This window comes from Triturus cristatus, chromosome 3_2 (genome assembly GCF_964204655.1).
Source record: "Triturus cristatus chromosome 3_2, aTriCri1.1, whole genome shotgun sequence".
Classification (NCBI taxonomy): Eukaryota; Metazoa; Chordata; class Amphibia; order Caudata; family Salamandridae; genus Triturus; species Triturus cristatus.
This window is the reverse complement of record NC_140584.1, coordinates 734,552,810-734,565,679: the sequence shown is the minus strand read 5'-3', so window position 1 is coordinate 734,565,679 and position 12,870 is coordinate 734,552,810. Positions and strand designations below refer to the sequence as shown.

The window sequence follows — 12,870 nt, the reverse complement described above, 5'->3', positions numbered from 1 at the left end:
AGCCCTGGAGGCTGTGTCTGCTGCGTCAAGTGCACATTTAATAGAGGTGTTGGTAATGATCTTTCCCTCTTGTATCAGTTCATGAGCCTTATTTTTATATTTCTCTGGGAGATGTTGCATGAGAGCCTCCAGCTCATCATAGTGCGCTCTGTCGTACCGCGCCAGCAGCGCTTGCGTGTTGGCGATGCGCCACATATTGGCAGCTTGCGAGGCAGTGCGTTTGCCTGACGCATCTAAGAGCTTGGACTCCTTATCGGGTGGTGGAGCCTCACCCGATGACTGAGAATTGGATCGCTTCCTAGCTGTGGACACCACTAATGAGTCTAAGGGCGCAGGTCCTTTAATATAGGCAGGATCTGTGGGGGCTGCCTTATATTTCTTCTCTATTCTGGGGTTTAAAACCCTAGCCCTGACGGGGTCTTTGAAAACCTCTGCCGCAAGTTTGGTCACCCCTTTAAGCATGGGTAATATGGCAGTAGATTTATCTGCGATGTCAAAAGTGTCAAGTAGGAAGTCTTCCTCAACTGGATCACTGTGTAATTCCACCCCATGATAATGTGCCGCCCGTTGTAACAAGTGGTGGAACCCCAGGGAGTCCTCTGGTGGAGATGGCCTGGATGGATAAAGATCATCCTGAGGCACATCTGGGACGTCTGGATTATGATAATCCTCCCATGGGTCTGGTGTGCCCGGAGGAGTGGGGTCTTGTGGGGCATCTGTTGGATCATAGTAGGGATCCCCTTGGTCATCAGGGTCTGGAGACGGGGTTGGAGAGCGATGAGGCAAGGGTGGAGAAGGTGGAGGCGGAGATGGGGGAGGTGGAGGAGGTGGAGGCGGTGGGGAGGGTACTCTGAAAGGAGATGTGGCAGAGTCCTTCTGTTTTGGCGGTGGAGGAGGAGCTGGCTTGTCTAAATGTCTTTTCTTTGAAGACAAAGTCAAATGTCCAGTCTTTGGATCCTTTGTTAAAGTCTTTTGTAGAGGATCAGGCGTGAAGAGCTCCTCCGGCACCGATTCATCTGTCGGTACCGATGTTTTCGGGGCCGACGGCTTCTTCGGTTTATCTGTGCCATGCTTTTTCGGGGCCTCCGATTTTTTGTTCGGTGCCGAGGCAGGCTTCGGCACGGAAGCGTCGGTGCCGAGGGATTTATGTTTGGTCGGCACCGAGAGGCCAGGCTTCGACACTGATGGCTTCGGAACGGAGCTTGGCGTGGTTTTCTTCGGTGCCGAAGGGTGTTTTTCGGCGCCGCTAGCAGGCTGGCTCGAGCCCGAGCCGCCGGGAGACTTGTGATGCCTCTTCACCGGGCCCGAAGGTGGGGTGATGGAAGCGGTATGTTTGGTTTTGCCTAGGCCCGGAGGCGAAGGTGTAACCGGAGTCTCTTTCGGTATGGGCGCGGGAGTGGGAGGGGGTAGAGTACTCACGACCCTCTGCGCCGGTGTGATGTCCTCCACGTCGGAGTCGTCGACCTCGGAAGCGCTGACGAGGTCGTCTTCCTGTTCGGTGTGCTGCTGTCCCAAAGCTCCGATGTCTTCTCCGAAGATGTCAGGTAGAGCCGAGGTCGATGAGTGCGCCATGGTGCGTCGAGCTCGTTGATCCCGAATAGTCTTTTTCGATCGAAAAGACTTGCAGGTGGGGCAGTCTCGGGCCTCGTGTTCGGGAGAGAGGCAGAGGTTGCACACCTGATGTAGATCGGTGTGGGGAAATTTAGACCCACATTTTGGGCACTTCTTAAAGGGAGTCCTTTCCATCGGCCGAGACCGGAGTCGAGATAGGCCCGAAGGCCGCTGCCGATGCCTGGAATTGAGGAAGTGCCCTAGAGAGAGATAAAGAAGATGATTTTGTCTGAAGAATCTCGATGGATGAGGATTTTTCGTCGAAGGTCGAACTGGAAAGGTTCGAAGCCGGAGCACTAAGTATTACATCCGAGCCCGATGGCGGAAAAAAACAATCTGAGGATGGAGCCGAAGCTCATGCGCAGTACGGACCGAAGGAGGAGTCATCGAACTCGTGACTTCCAAACATTGTCCAAGAAGAAAAACAAACTGCAAACATCCGGGCCCAACACCAGATGGCGATCTATGCACAGTGTATAATCTGCAGCTCATATGCCTCGAACCTCTCTTTCCAGTACAGGCTATCTAGCCACGGACTCCTCACCTTTTGAACATTCCCCAGGCATCAGAATGGATCTGGAAATTTTTTACATAGTACCTCTGAGCGCTGGTAGCATGCGGCTTCACACTGATGCCATCCTGCTCGGAGGTGACGTGCGGGCCTATAACGGCACCTCTCCGGCTTGCTGATGTCAGTTGCTTTAGAGACTGTATACGCCTGCAGGCGTGAAGCTCCAAAAGCAAATTGATAGATCAGTGTGCAGATTCCTCAACTTGGGAATTTATGAAAGGTAGAATCCAATCACAGAAAGGAGAAGATCGGAGAAGAATATGCAGCTAGACAGAGTCTCTACCAGTAAAAACGTTACTGAAGGTAAATAACTTGCTCTTCTGATAGAGACTTCTAGCCGCATATTTCTAATCTTTTAAACAGATGTCAAAGCAGTACCTAAGGGAGGTGGGCTGTGGATGAATTCAAACCAGAAAGTCCGGCAGGATTAAGCACGCAAAGTGCCCGTCTCAGCAAACTTGGCTGTCTAGATAATAGTGCTTCATGAACGTATGGAAGGACACTCACATAGCTGCCTGGCAGATGTCTAGGACAGGGACTCCACATGCTAACACAGTGGCAGCAGCTTTGGCCCTGGTAGAATGGGCATGCAGTCCTTCGGAGGCTGCTTCTTCACCAATGCGTAGCTGATCCTAAAGCAGAACACGATCCAGCTTCTGCACAGGCTTGCCTTTTTTTCGCTTTGGAAAACCCCACCAAGAGCTGATCGTCCACCCAGTGATCTTCAGTGCAATTAATGTAGAAGCTGAGCGCTCTTTTATGGTCCAAGTGATCAAGCCTCTCCTTCTCCTTAGAGGGATGAGGAGGAGTATAGAATGCCAGCAGAGTGGTCGATTGGCCAACATGGAACAGTATCCCACCTTTCGGCAGAAAGGGTGACCTAGTATGCAGAACCAGCTTGCCAGGGAAGACGGCAGTGTATGTGGATAAACACAAAGTCTGAAGCTCACTGACACACAGTGCTGAGGTGAAGGAAATGAGGGACACAGTCTTGATGATGAGAAGCTGTAGAGGACAATTGTGCAGTGTCTCAAACGGAAAACATATGCGATACAGCAAGACAAGTTTGAGGTCTGATTGGGGCATCACAAATGGAGACGAGGCAAACATAAGTTGCAGCACTTTCGAAAAACTCATCACACCAGGTGTTTTAAAGAAAGATGGCTGGTCAGGCAACCATAAGGGGGCCGAGAGGGAAGAAAGATAACCTTTAACCGTGCCCTAAGCAAGGCCCTGCTGGATGAGAGACAGAACAAATAATACAATATCAGACAGTTTGGCCTGGAGGGGGTCAATCTGGCAAGTGCTGCACCAACCCACAAATTTTTCCCAATGACAGGCATATACAATTTTCATCGAAGGCCGTTTGGCTTCCAAGATGACATCAATCACCTCCAGAAGAAGGTCAAAGGTGGCCAGCTGTGGCAGCTTAATCTCCACGCATGAAGCTGGAGGTCACAAAGGTTGGGGTCAACAGTTCTGCCGCAACAGCTCTCCCTCCAGGAGGGGCAGCCTGATCTAATGGCAAATGCTAAAGCCCAGGAGTTCTAGATAACATACTCTCTGGTCCCAATCCAGAGCCACTAAGATGACTAAGGCTCGGTCTATCCTGATCTTCCAGAGAACTCGGGGCAAGAATGGTACTGGTGGGAAGAAATACATGGGTCCCACACTCCACTCGAAGAGGAATGCATCTCTGAGCGAGAGACGCCTTGGAAACTCCAATGCCCAGGAATGCTGACACTGCAAGTTCTCAGCGGTGGCGAAAAGATCAAGCTATGGTTCTCCCCTTTCGCGGATGAGACCCTGCGCCACCTCTGGATGAAGCGGTCATTAGTGATCGACCAGGCGTCGACGGATGAGCAGGTCCGCAATGGCATTCAATGATCCTGCCAGGTGGTTCTCCACCAGTAAAATATCTTGGTGGTCCAAAGATTTCCACAGGCGAAGGCCTCCAGGGACAAGGTCCGTGACCTCCACCCTGTTGCAGTACCACACGACGGTGGTGTTGTCAGTGAGCACCTGTACCAGCCTCCCCTTGATGGATAGCAGGAGGACTTTCAGCACCAATCGGATGGCTTTCAGCTCCAAAAAGTTGATATGAAGCTCAGACTCTGCCGGAGACCACAGGCCTCTGATCTCCACCTATCCCAGATGGCCATCCCAATCCAGAAGTGATGCATCAGTCACCACTGTCAGTTCTTTGTAAGGAAGGGAGAGGGGTCTGCCTCTGACCTAGTTTCTGTCTGGTAGCCACCACTGCAGATCTTTCGCAGTTCCCCCTGGCATGCTCAACTAGCAGGATGCAAAAGGCCATCAATCCCAGCAGCCTCCGAGTTAACCTCACTGAAATCCACGACTGAGGCTGAAAGATCAGGATCATAGCCTGAATGTCCTGGACTCTCATCCACAGGGGCAAGGCAAGAAACCAAACTGTGTCCAGGATGGCTCAGATAAAAGGAAGTATTTGAGAAGGAGTCAGATGTGACTTTGGCACATTGATAGTGAACCCCAAAGATGACATTCAGTTCGCCGTTGTCTGAAGGTGATTGGCGACTGTCTGGGGTGAGTCTGCCTTCAACAGCCAGTTGTAGAGGTATAAGAAGACTAGCACTGAAACTTAAAGTATCCAGCCCCACTCACCAAAAAGGTCACCTTCTGGACACACTTTTCTCTAATAGCAGGGACATTAAAATAGGAAAACATACTCCTCTACCATGGTCTGACCATTTTTTGATTCCCTTTACCTGGACTCACCAGGATGGGGTTCAGTCACGAGGTAAGACAAAAATTTGGAGGCGAAACTGGTCCAAACTTGATATTGATCTTTGGACACTGACCCTTCAAAAATCCACACCTCTCTTAGGTCATGATCCCGAAGGAGCCAATGTGAAAGTGATTAGATGGCTGGAATCCTCACTAGACTCAATAATTCCTAAAAAACTTACGACTAATAAGAGAGACAATCATGGTCTTGAATGGTATAACCCCAAACTTAGGGAGCTCAAACAAACTTGTAGACGCCTGGAAAGAACTTGGAGAAAGGATTTCTCTCTGACTAAGGAACTGAAGTATAGAGAAACCATCAAGACCTACAAAGCGGAAATTAGTCGAGCTCAAGCAGAATATTATGAGAAAAAGATTCTCTCTGCCGCCAATGCTCCCCGGGAAATTTTTAAAATCGCTAAATCTCTCCTCAAGCCGCTCCAACCTTTCCCCTCGTCTGCCGACCCCCTAGGGCGGTGCAATAATTTGGCTCAGTTCTTTTAAAAAAAAATTGATGATATCTATTGTACCTTCCTGCACCCATCTGGACAAGGAGATGCTCCCCCTTCACAAAGCCTTGTCCAACTGTCAGGCCTAGGAATCGAAACTATCCCCCTATGGATTTGAAAATCCTAAAAGTTTATGCTCACCAGCTGAAATCCGGATCGCCCAATGATGTGATTGCCCCTGCTCTCATCAACCAGGTTTTTGACTCCATCGGTCTAGCTATTCTTGACCTCATTAACCTTTCATTATCCACGGGGGTCGTTCCTTCCTTATGGAAACAGGCTATGGTGAGAGCCCTCCTGAAGAAACCTTCCCTGGACCCAGAAATTTTCGCAAACTGTCGTCCCATTTCGCTGCTACCAGCGTTTGCCAAAATATGCGAAAAATATCTTAACACCATCCTCTCCGCATTTCTGGAAGAGAACAATCGCTTGCACCCCTCTCAAACTGGCTTCCGACCTCAGCAGGGCACTGAAACGGCCTTGCTAGCAGTGGTTGAAGAATCAAGGAAAATTCTAGATGTTGGCGGGTCTGTAGCCATCGTGCTACTTGATCTCAGCGCGGCCTTCGATACTGTCAACCATCGTATATTGATGGAAAGACTCAGAGAGAGCGGAGTTTCAGGAGTGCTGCTTAAATGGTTGGAATCCTTCCTCAGAGATAGGTCTTTCCAAGTTTTCGAGAATGACTCCATCTCAGAGAAAATGCCGCTGCGCTGTGGGGTTCATCAGGGATCTTCCTTAGCCCCACGCTTTTTAATGTATATATGCGACCGCTGAGCGAATTGTTCAAGCCCTTTGGGGTTTAGATCGTCTCATATGCAGAAGATACACAGCTGATTGTGTCCCTCAACCAGCTGGACGAGAAACAGTTTTGCCTGGCCAACTGCCTGGAGAGAATAGCCACCTGGATGGACAACTCCTTCTTAAAGTTAAATGGTGAGAAAACAGAGTTGATGTTCTTAGGGAAACCCACCAATATTAACCCTGATGTTTTCTGGCCTAAATGCCTAGGTGTTGTGCCCACGCCAAAAGATCGCATAAAAAGTCTCGGAGTATGGTATGACCATAAACTGGATTTTAATGAACAAGCACGAAAAGTGGCAGCTACTTGTTTTGGAATCCTTAAAATGATAAGGAAAATTCTTCCCGTGCTGCCTTTTAGTGCTGGGAAACTGATGGTTCAGGCCCTGATACTATCTAGGATTGATTATGCAAATGTGCTCTACCTTGGAGCTTCGTGCGCCGCCATAAAAAAACTTCAAATGGTGCAAAGCTGTGCAGTCCGTTCTTTATTGCAGGCTCCTTATCGGGCTTCGGTGAAGCCCGTGATTGCCTCTCTGCATTGGTTGGCAGTGGCAGAAATAATTCAGTTTAAGGCCCTCTGTATTGCTCACAAGGTGATGTCCTTGAGGGCACCTCCTATCCTAAGAACTATCATCACCCCCTACCTTCCCAAGAGAACATTACGTTCAGAAACGAAACGCCTCGCAATAGTCCCCAGAGTGCACAGAGCTCGGAGCAGGGGTCGGATGTTTTCCACCATCTCAGCGAAGAGCTGGAATCATCTTCCAGATAGTATTCGGCTTGAGACCAATCATTCTTCCTTTCGTACGGCTCCGAAGATTCTGCTGTTCCCTTAATGCTCCTTTATCGGCTCACTGCTTTGTTGCTAGCGCTGGGAGGCCTCTGGTAGCCATGCGTGCTACAAATACATATTCATTCATTCACCCCAGACTTTTAAAGGTGCGCTATCACCACCGCCATCACTTTTATGAACACCAGAGAGTCGCTGGGGAGACTAAAAGGGAGTACAGTCAAGTGAAAATGCTCATCTCCCACCACGAACCCCATATAGCTACAATGAGCAGGACAGGAATATGGAAATAGGTAATCTTCAGCTCCAACACCACCAACCAGTCTCAAGGGTAGACAACAACTGGGCAAGGGTGAGCATTTTGAAATTCTGCTTGCAGAGGAAGAAAATGGGAGGGCGCAGATCTATAATAGGCATTTTTTTGGGCACCAACATAGAGCGGGAATAACAACCATGTACTACTTATGGCGCTGGTATCTTCTCGATAGGCCCTTTGGCAAAAAGGGCTTACACTTCCAGCAGCAAAATGGGTAGACGGTCCTCTGTCAGTTGTCGTACAAAAGGTGGAAGGTGAGGCGGGGAAGAAAGGGAGGGTAAGGTGTACACTTTGCTTAAAATTTGGAGGAACCATCTGTCCGATGTGATCGCTTGCCATCCCAAGTACAATTGGTGGATTCTGCCTTTCACTAGGTGGCTGTGACCCTGTAAATGCACAACTAAGAGGTTTGGCAGGTGGGGCTGCAGGGGAGCAGGGTGGTGGACTAAGCAGCACGCTGACCTTGGCCAAAGAGGTTGTGGGAACCACAGCCTCACTTGTGAAACTGCTGGGTTTACCTTTAGGATGGGATAGGAGACCTGCAGTAGGGAATGCAGTGGCTGAAGCCACAAAAGGAACGTTGGATGTGTTGTTGGTAAGGCAGGGTAGAAAGGCCCAAGGAGTGAGCGGTAGCCCTACTTTCCTTGAAGAGTTCAAGGGCAAAATAAGGATTGTCCCTGAACAGGTGAGTCACATTGAATGGCATGTCCATCAGGGAGTACTGGACATCGCCCAATAACCCAGAAAAATATAGTCACACATGGCTACAAATGGCAAAAATGGTGCCAGGTGGTAAGCCTTTGGATCCATGGGGCCCAAAGATGGGCTAGAGAGAGTAGGTAGAGATACAAAGCAAGTGGGTGGCCCCAATGGCCCTGTTTCTGCTCCCAAAGTCAGTCAACTTCAGACCCATTCTGCAACTAGTTCTAGTTGCAAAATGGGCTCCCAAGTTGATTGACTTTGGGAGCAGGAACAGGGCCATTGGGGCCACCTACTTGCTTCGTAAGGGGAGTGGGAATAATGCGACAGAGTGGAATTCTGTTTTGACTTCTTATGTTTCTTGTGCTTACCTGAGAATTTCGAGCACAAGGAATACCGGCCTCGAACGCGGAGAGGGACTTGAAGCGATTCTGGCGTGGAGTCTTTTTGTGCTTGCTGATGTAAATGTTCACTGTATTTGCCCTGACTGCCTCTGGGTTTATCTTATCTTTGCACAGTACCCGCAGGTCGTGGAGTTATGGCTCGACCCCAGAGGTCACAAGCGAACCTGATGGGGATCTGACAGTCATCTGCTTGCAACAGTCTTTAAAGAACTTAAAACCTGTCGTATTAGGAGGTGACATCCCTTGAACACAGCTGAAAATTTGGAGAAAATATCTGACAAAACGCAGTCTCAGAGAGACGAGAGAAGCTTCAGAGCCGTGTCCAGCAGCGTGGGAAACTAGGAACTGATGTCAATCCATGGGAGTGACGCCTTTATAGGCCCGCACGTCACTTCCAGAGCAGAACAGCATCAGTACTGAGCCGCACTGCGCCACCTCCTGCTGCACAGAGGTACTATGAAAAAATCCAAGATCCATCCAGATGCCTGAGGAATACTCAAAAGGTAAGGAATCTGCAGTCTTTATCAGAACATATGTTATATTAAATATATATGTTCTGTAATGCAGACTTCGGTTCACCTCTTACATGTTTTGAAAAGCCACCAACTTACTGCCTCTAATCCCATCAAGAAGGGAGGCTAGTTTACATGAACTGTGTGCTAACTGGGGGTCAAACTACAACATGCAGCTTTTTGAGTACAAGGAAATCAAGAAAAGCAGTCAGCCATGGGCAAAGCTCTGCTTCTGCCGGAAAGGAGGTATGAGCAAAGTTGCTTACAACTGGAAAGGTGTCCTTCCTCCCGAAGTACATAGTGACAGGCAGCTGCATAACATTATAGTGGCACGGAAGATCCCAAGTTCGCTCTTCTAGGTTACTTTTCTGCCTAGTAATTCACCTATTCATTTTGAAATATCTTTCTTTACTCATCAAGATTATCAAATAAAACGGGTTATGGTTGGTGACAATGATCTGCCAACAATGTGTGTTCTGTCAGAAAAAATATTCACTTCAGTTGAGATCACATCAAATAAACATAACTGTAACCAACTGAAAACCTTGTTCAACAACTTGGCCAAGAAGGCAGTTATTGCAGGAGCATGGAAGCTGAAGTACTCTTCCTTTATCCAGAGAAGATTTTGGGGGAGCATAAAGTGGCACTTGTCTCTTCATATGGCATCAATGTGAATGCTACGTTCACATATGTACCAGGAGGTGACTGGCTGTACAATGGCAGAAATACATGCTCATTCACTTGTCCACCGCATAACAAACAGTGAGTCACTGATCAGCACCACACTGCTTTCTATCACCTATCCTTATAAGGAACACAGACATTATTAAACAACTAACACAAGCATACCCTAAATGCCTAATTCCTCTTTTATGACATTTTCTTCCTATGTAGCAAAACAAATATCCTTGGAAGCAGAACGCTGCTCTCCAGGAAAGCATAGAAACAAGATTGTCTTGTTACCCATGGTGCCCCTGCCGAATAGATACCAGCTTGGGCATCACAGCAGGAGCACAATCTGCAAGTAGGAATTTACCCACAGGAGCATCGGCAGGTTGAAGTATGGGAAGTGCTCCCGTTATAAGGGCCAATGTCCTCTGAGCCATGCAAGCATTTCAAGCCATCCACTTCCATACCTAATTATTAAAATAAACAAAGGTTTGATCATAATGGGTGTAAAGCTTAAATAAATGTATGTGCTGAAAGTAGTAATTCTTAAAATGCAAGACAGGAACACTTTGAAAAGATACTTTATATGCAACTACCTACCATTTTGGAGTCGCTCTACCCAGGTGAATGTGATGGCTCCTTCTTTGCTGCTCTCACTAAATCTCAGCAAAAATGTCCCAGGTGTCTGATCCTTCAACAGGTTACGTTCTCTCTCTTTGCTGATAAAGCCCAATATACAGCTGTAATAAAAATGAATTATAAGCAGGAAAGAAAATAGTAAGAAGGACTCCTACACCGCCACAATGGCTACACCAGGGCACTTTTATTTAACCATTAAAAGACAGGCATACTATAGTGCTTTTGTGTCTACTATTTAGCCAGCTGGCCCTTAGTACATTTAACAATGGTGTGGGATATCACATATTTTCCTGTGTTAGCCACGTATTAGAAAGTTTCAAGTCGAACATACAGAATCAAGAGAAGATTAATCATACCTCTGCTACTCACAACATCTGCCACCTCACTACACAATGAGAAAGATAAAGTAAAGGGGAGTTTGTTGACAATTGTTTTTAGCTATATTCATACAAACGGAATTCATAAAGTGGTGATTTAACAGACAAACATAAATTAAAAAAAAATGATGATTTTAGAAATTCTTTAAACACAGCTCCACATACTGGTGAAAATAACCCATTGTAAGGACTTCTGAAAAGGGCTGCCCATCTGTACAGCCCCCTGCAGGAGAATGTCATTCATAGGCCAAGAAACTCAACACCCAACAAACAGAGAGGTAGATACATAGGTCCCAAAACAAGCGAAGAGTAAAACATGTACTTCGACTAGGATGACAAAAGATTTTGAGACTGCTACGCTCTTGTATGCAGAGTTCAACAAACTCTTCCACATTCCTCTACCATAACAGGACGTCCTCCCAGCACAGGTGGACCCCGGAGACGTTTCCCAGCAAAACAAAGAAAAGGTTTTAACCCCTTCAGTGCCACGCCCTTTCCCCCTCCTGTGCCGGGCGTTTCCTTAGTGGGCGGGTTTCATGACGAGATAGTCTCGTCATGGGCACAGAGCGACCGTGCTCCATGACGAGACTATCTCGTCATGGGCACAGAAGAGGTTAAAGAGCTACCACATGACTGTCCCTCTCCACACTTAGCCTCCATGCCTCCATTAAACAACCTTGCTTCGTTACATATCACTTTTGTCTCAGTTGTGCAAACGTGCATTTACTAGCGTGGGAATGGCGGGTGGACTCGACACAGGAGAAGAAACAGTGTTTTTAAATATTTTAAGATGTTTTTGTCCAAATACCGCTAGAGTGGCCTCATTAACTCTAAAATCTGATTTAATTAGTGGCTATTACTGGTGTTTAAAAAATGTATAGGTGTAAGGCTGTAAATATTAGGGGTGTAACTTTCTACCTCTTGGAATCTAAAACTATACGTTTTGTAAGATGTTATATTATTAAAACACAAGGTGTGGGAATGGAAAAATTAGACTGTAAACAATAGTTTAACATTGACAGTTATTTTTCAGATTAATTGTAGATTAGGCTGCATCCACATAACCACTGGCAAAGCCGATAGGTCTCATTTTTCTAACAAGCATTGATAACAAACAAATTGGTCTGGCTTGAAATTGCAAGCTGGACCCATTGGCTGTGCCAATGCTTTTTCATAATCCAACCTCATTCCTAATAATGACTGTTTACGCATTCTATACCTGACAAATACATGAGATTTAACCGAACAAAGTCCACACAAAAGCCGTCAGTCAAATACAGCATTTTCATTAACTTATGGTGCCTCAGTTTTGAAAAACTGCTAACCCAATGCCATGTGCAGTACCTTAGGAAATTGTAACTGGTTCCTTGAGTCAGATGCAAGCCCTTCTTGTAGCAGGCTGCAGTACCATGGTCTGGCACTAGATGTCCCATGGGTGTGCACCATTAGTTGCTTAATCTTCGCGCACCAGAGAATTATGTATGGAGCAAAGGTCCTTGATTGTGACATTTTCTGGAAATGAACAATGGGAAAAACCCTAGGCTTATGTTTTGAGAAAGTCAGATCATAGATAGAGCGTGGCTTTAACAGATATGTGTGCATAGTCATTTTTGCAAGTCCAGTGATTTTTGCTTGTTTTCCTTGTCTTAAATGAATATGACAAAGTTGAGTTACTATGATGACAGACAGTCATTACTAATGTTTTGAGTGCAACAACTGTATGTTCTGCAACAGGTCAGAGAAATATTTATAGGTATTAGCAGTCACTTGTATGAGGAAGCTACATCTATTATACATTTGAAACAGCTTCCCTGCTGTATTTTTTAAGTATTTGTGAAAGGTGTGAGCAGCGCTGTCGCCAATGTGTAGGACTTGCAACGAAGAGAAGGAGAGTAGCAATGGTCAGGCAACCAAATAAATATGGAGCCAGGAAAGCAGATGCCAGTGCAGGGCAGAGGCTGGAGAGAGGGGTATGGGAGAGGAAACAAGTAGGAAAGCAAGGAAAGAAAAGGAACGAGGGTTGTCGTTAAGTCAGGAGTGTGAGGGTGGCAGGGTTTGTAAGCAATGTTAAGGAAATGCCTCTTTTAGCATGTATAACCCCACATTTTTGGACTGATGCTGCTGGTTTTTCGACTCAGAGTGCACTGACGTGCATGTGATCGAGAGGGTGATGGGTGCAGTGGAGTGACTATCCAAACTGGAA

The 12,870-nt window shown here is 46.9% G+C and overlaps 1 protein-coding gene across 4 annotated transcripts in view; it reads right to left on the bottom strand.

Annotated features, from left to right (window-relative positions):
• Nucleotides 1-12,870, bottom strand: part of STAT1 (signal transducer and activator of transcription 1) — a 543,237-nt gene that overhangs the window by 146,508 nt on the left and 383,859 nt on the right. For all 4 annotated transcript variants that reach the window (XM_085648786.1, XM_085648787.1, XM_085648788.1 and 1 more), the window contains exon 20: nt 10,252-10,391. In XM_085648786.1, coding sequence (XP_085504912.1) covers nt 10,252-10,391 — 140 coding nt within the window. The remainder of the gene's footprint in view (nt 1-10,251; nt 10,392-12,870) is intronic.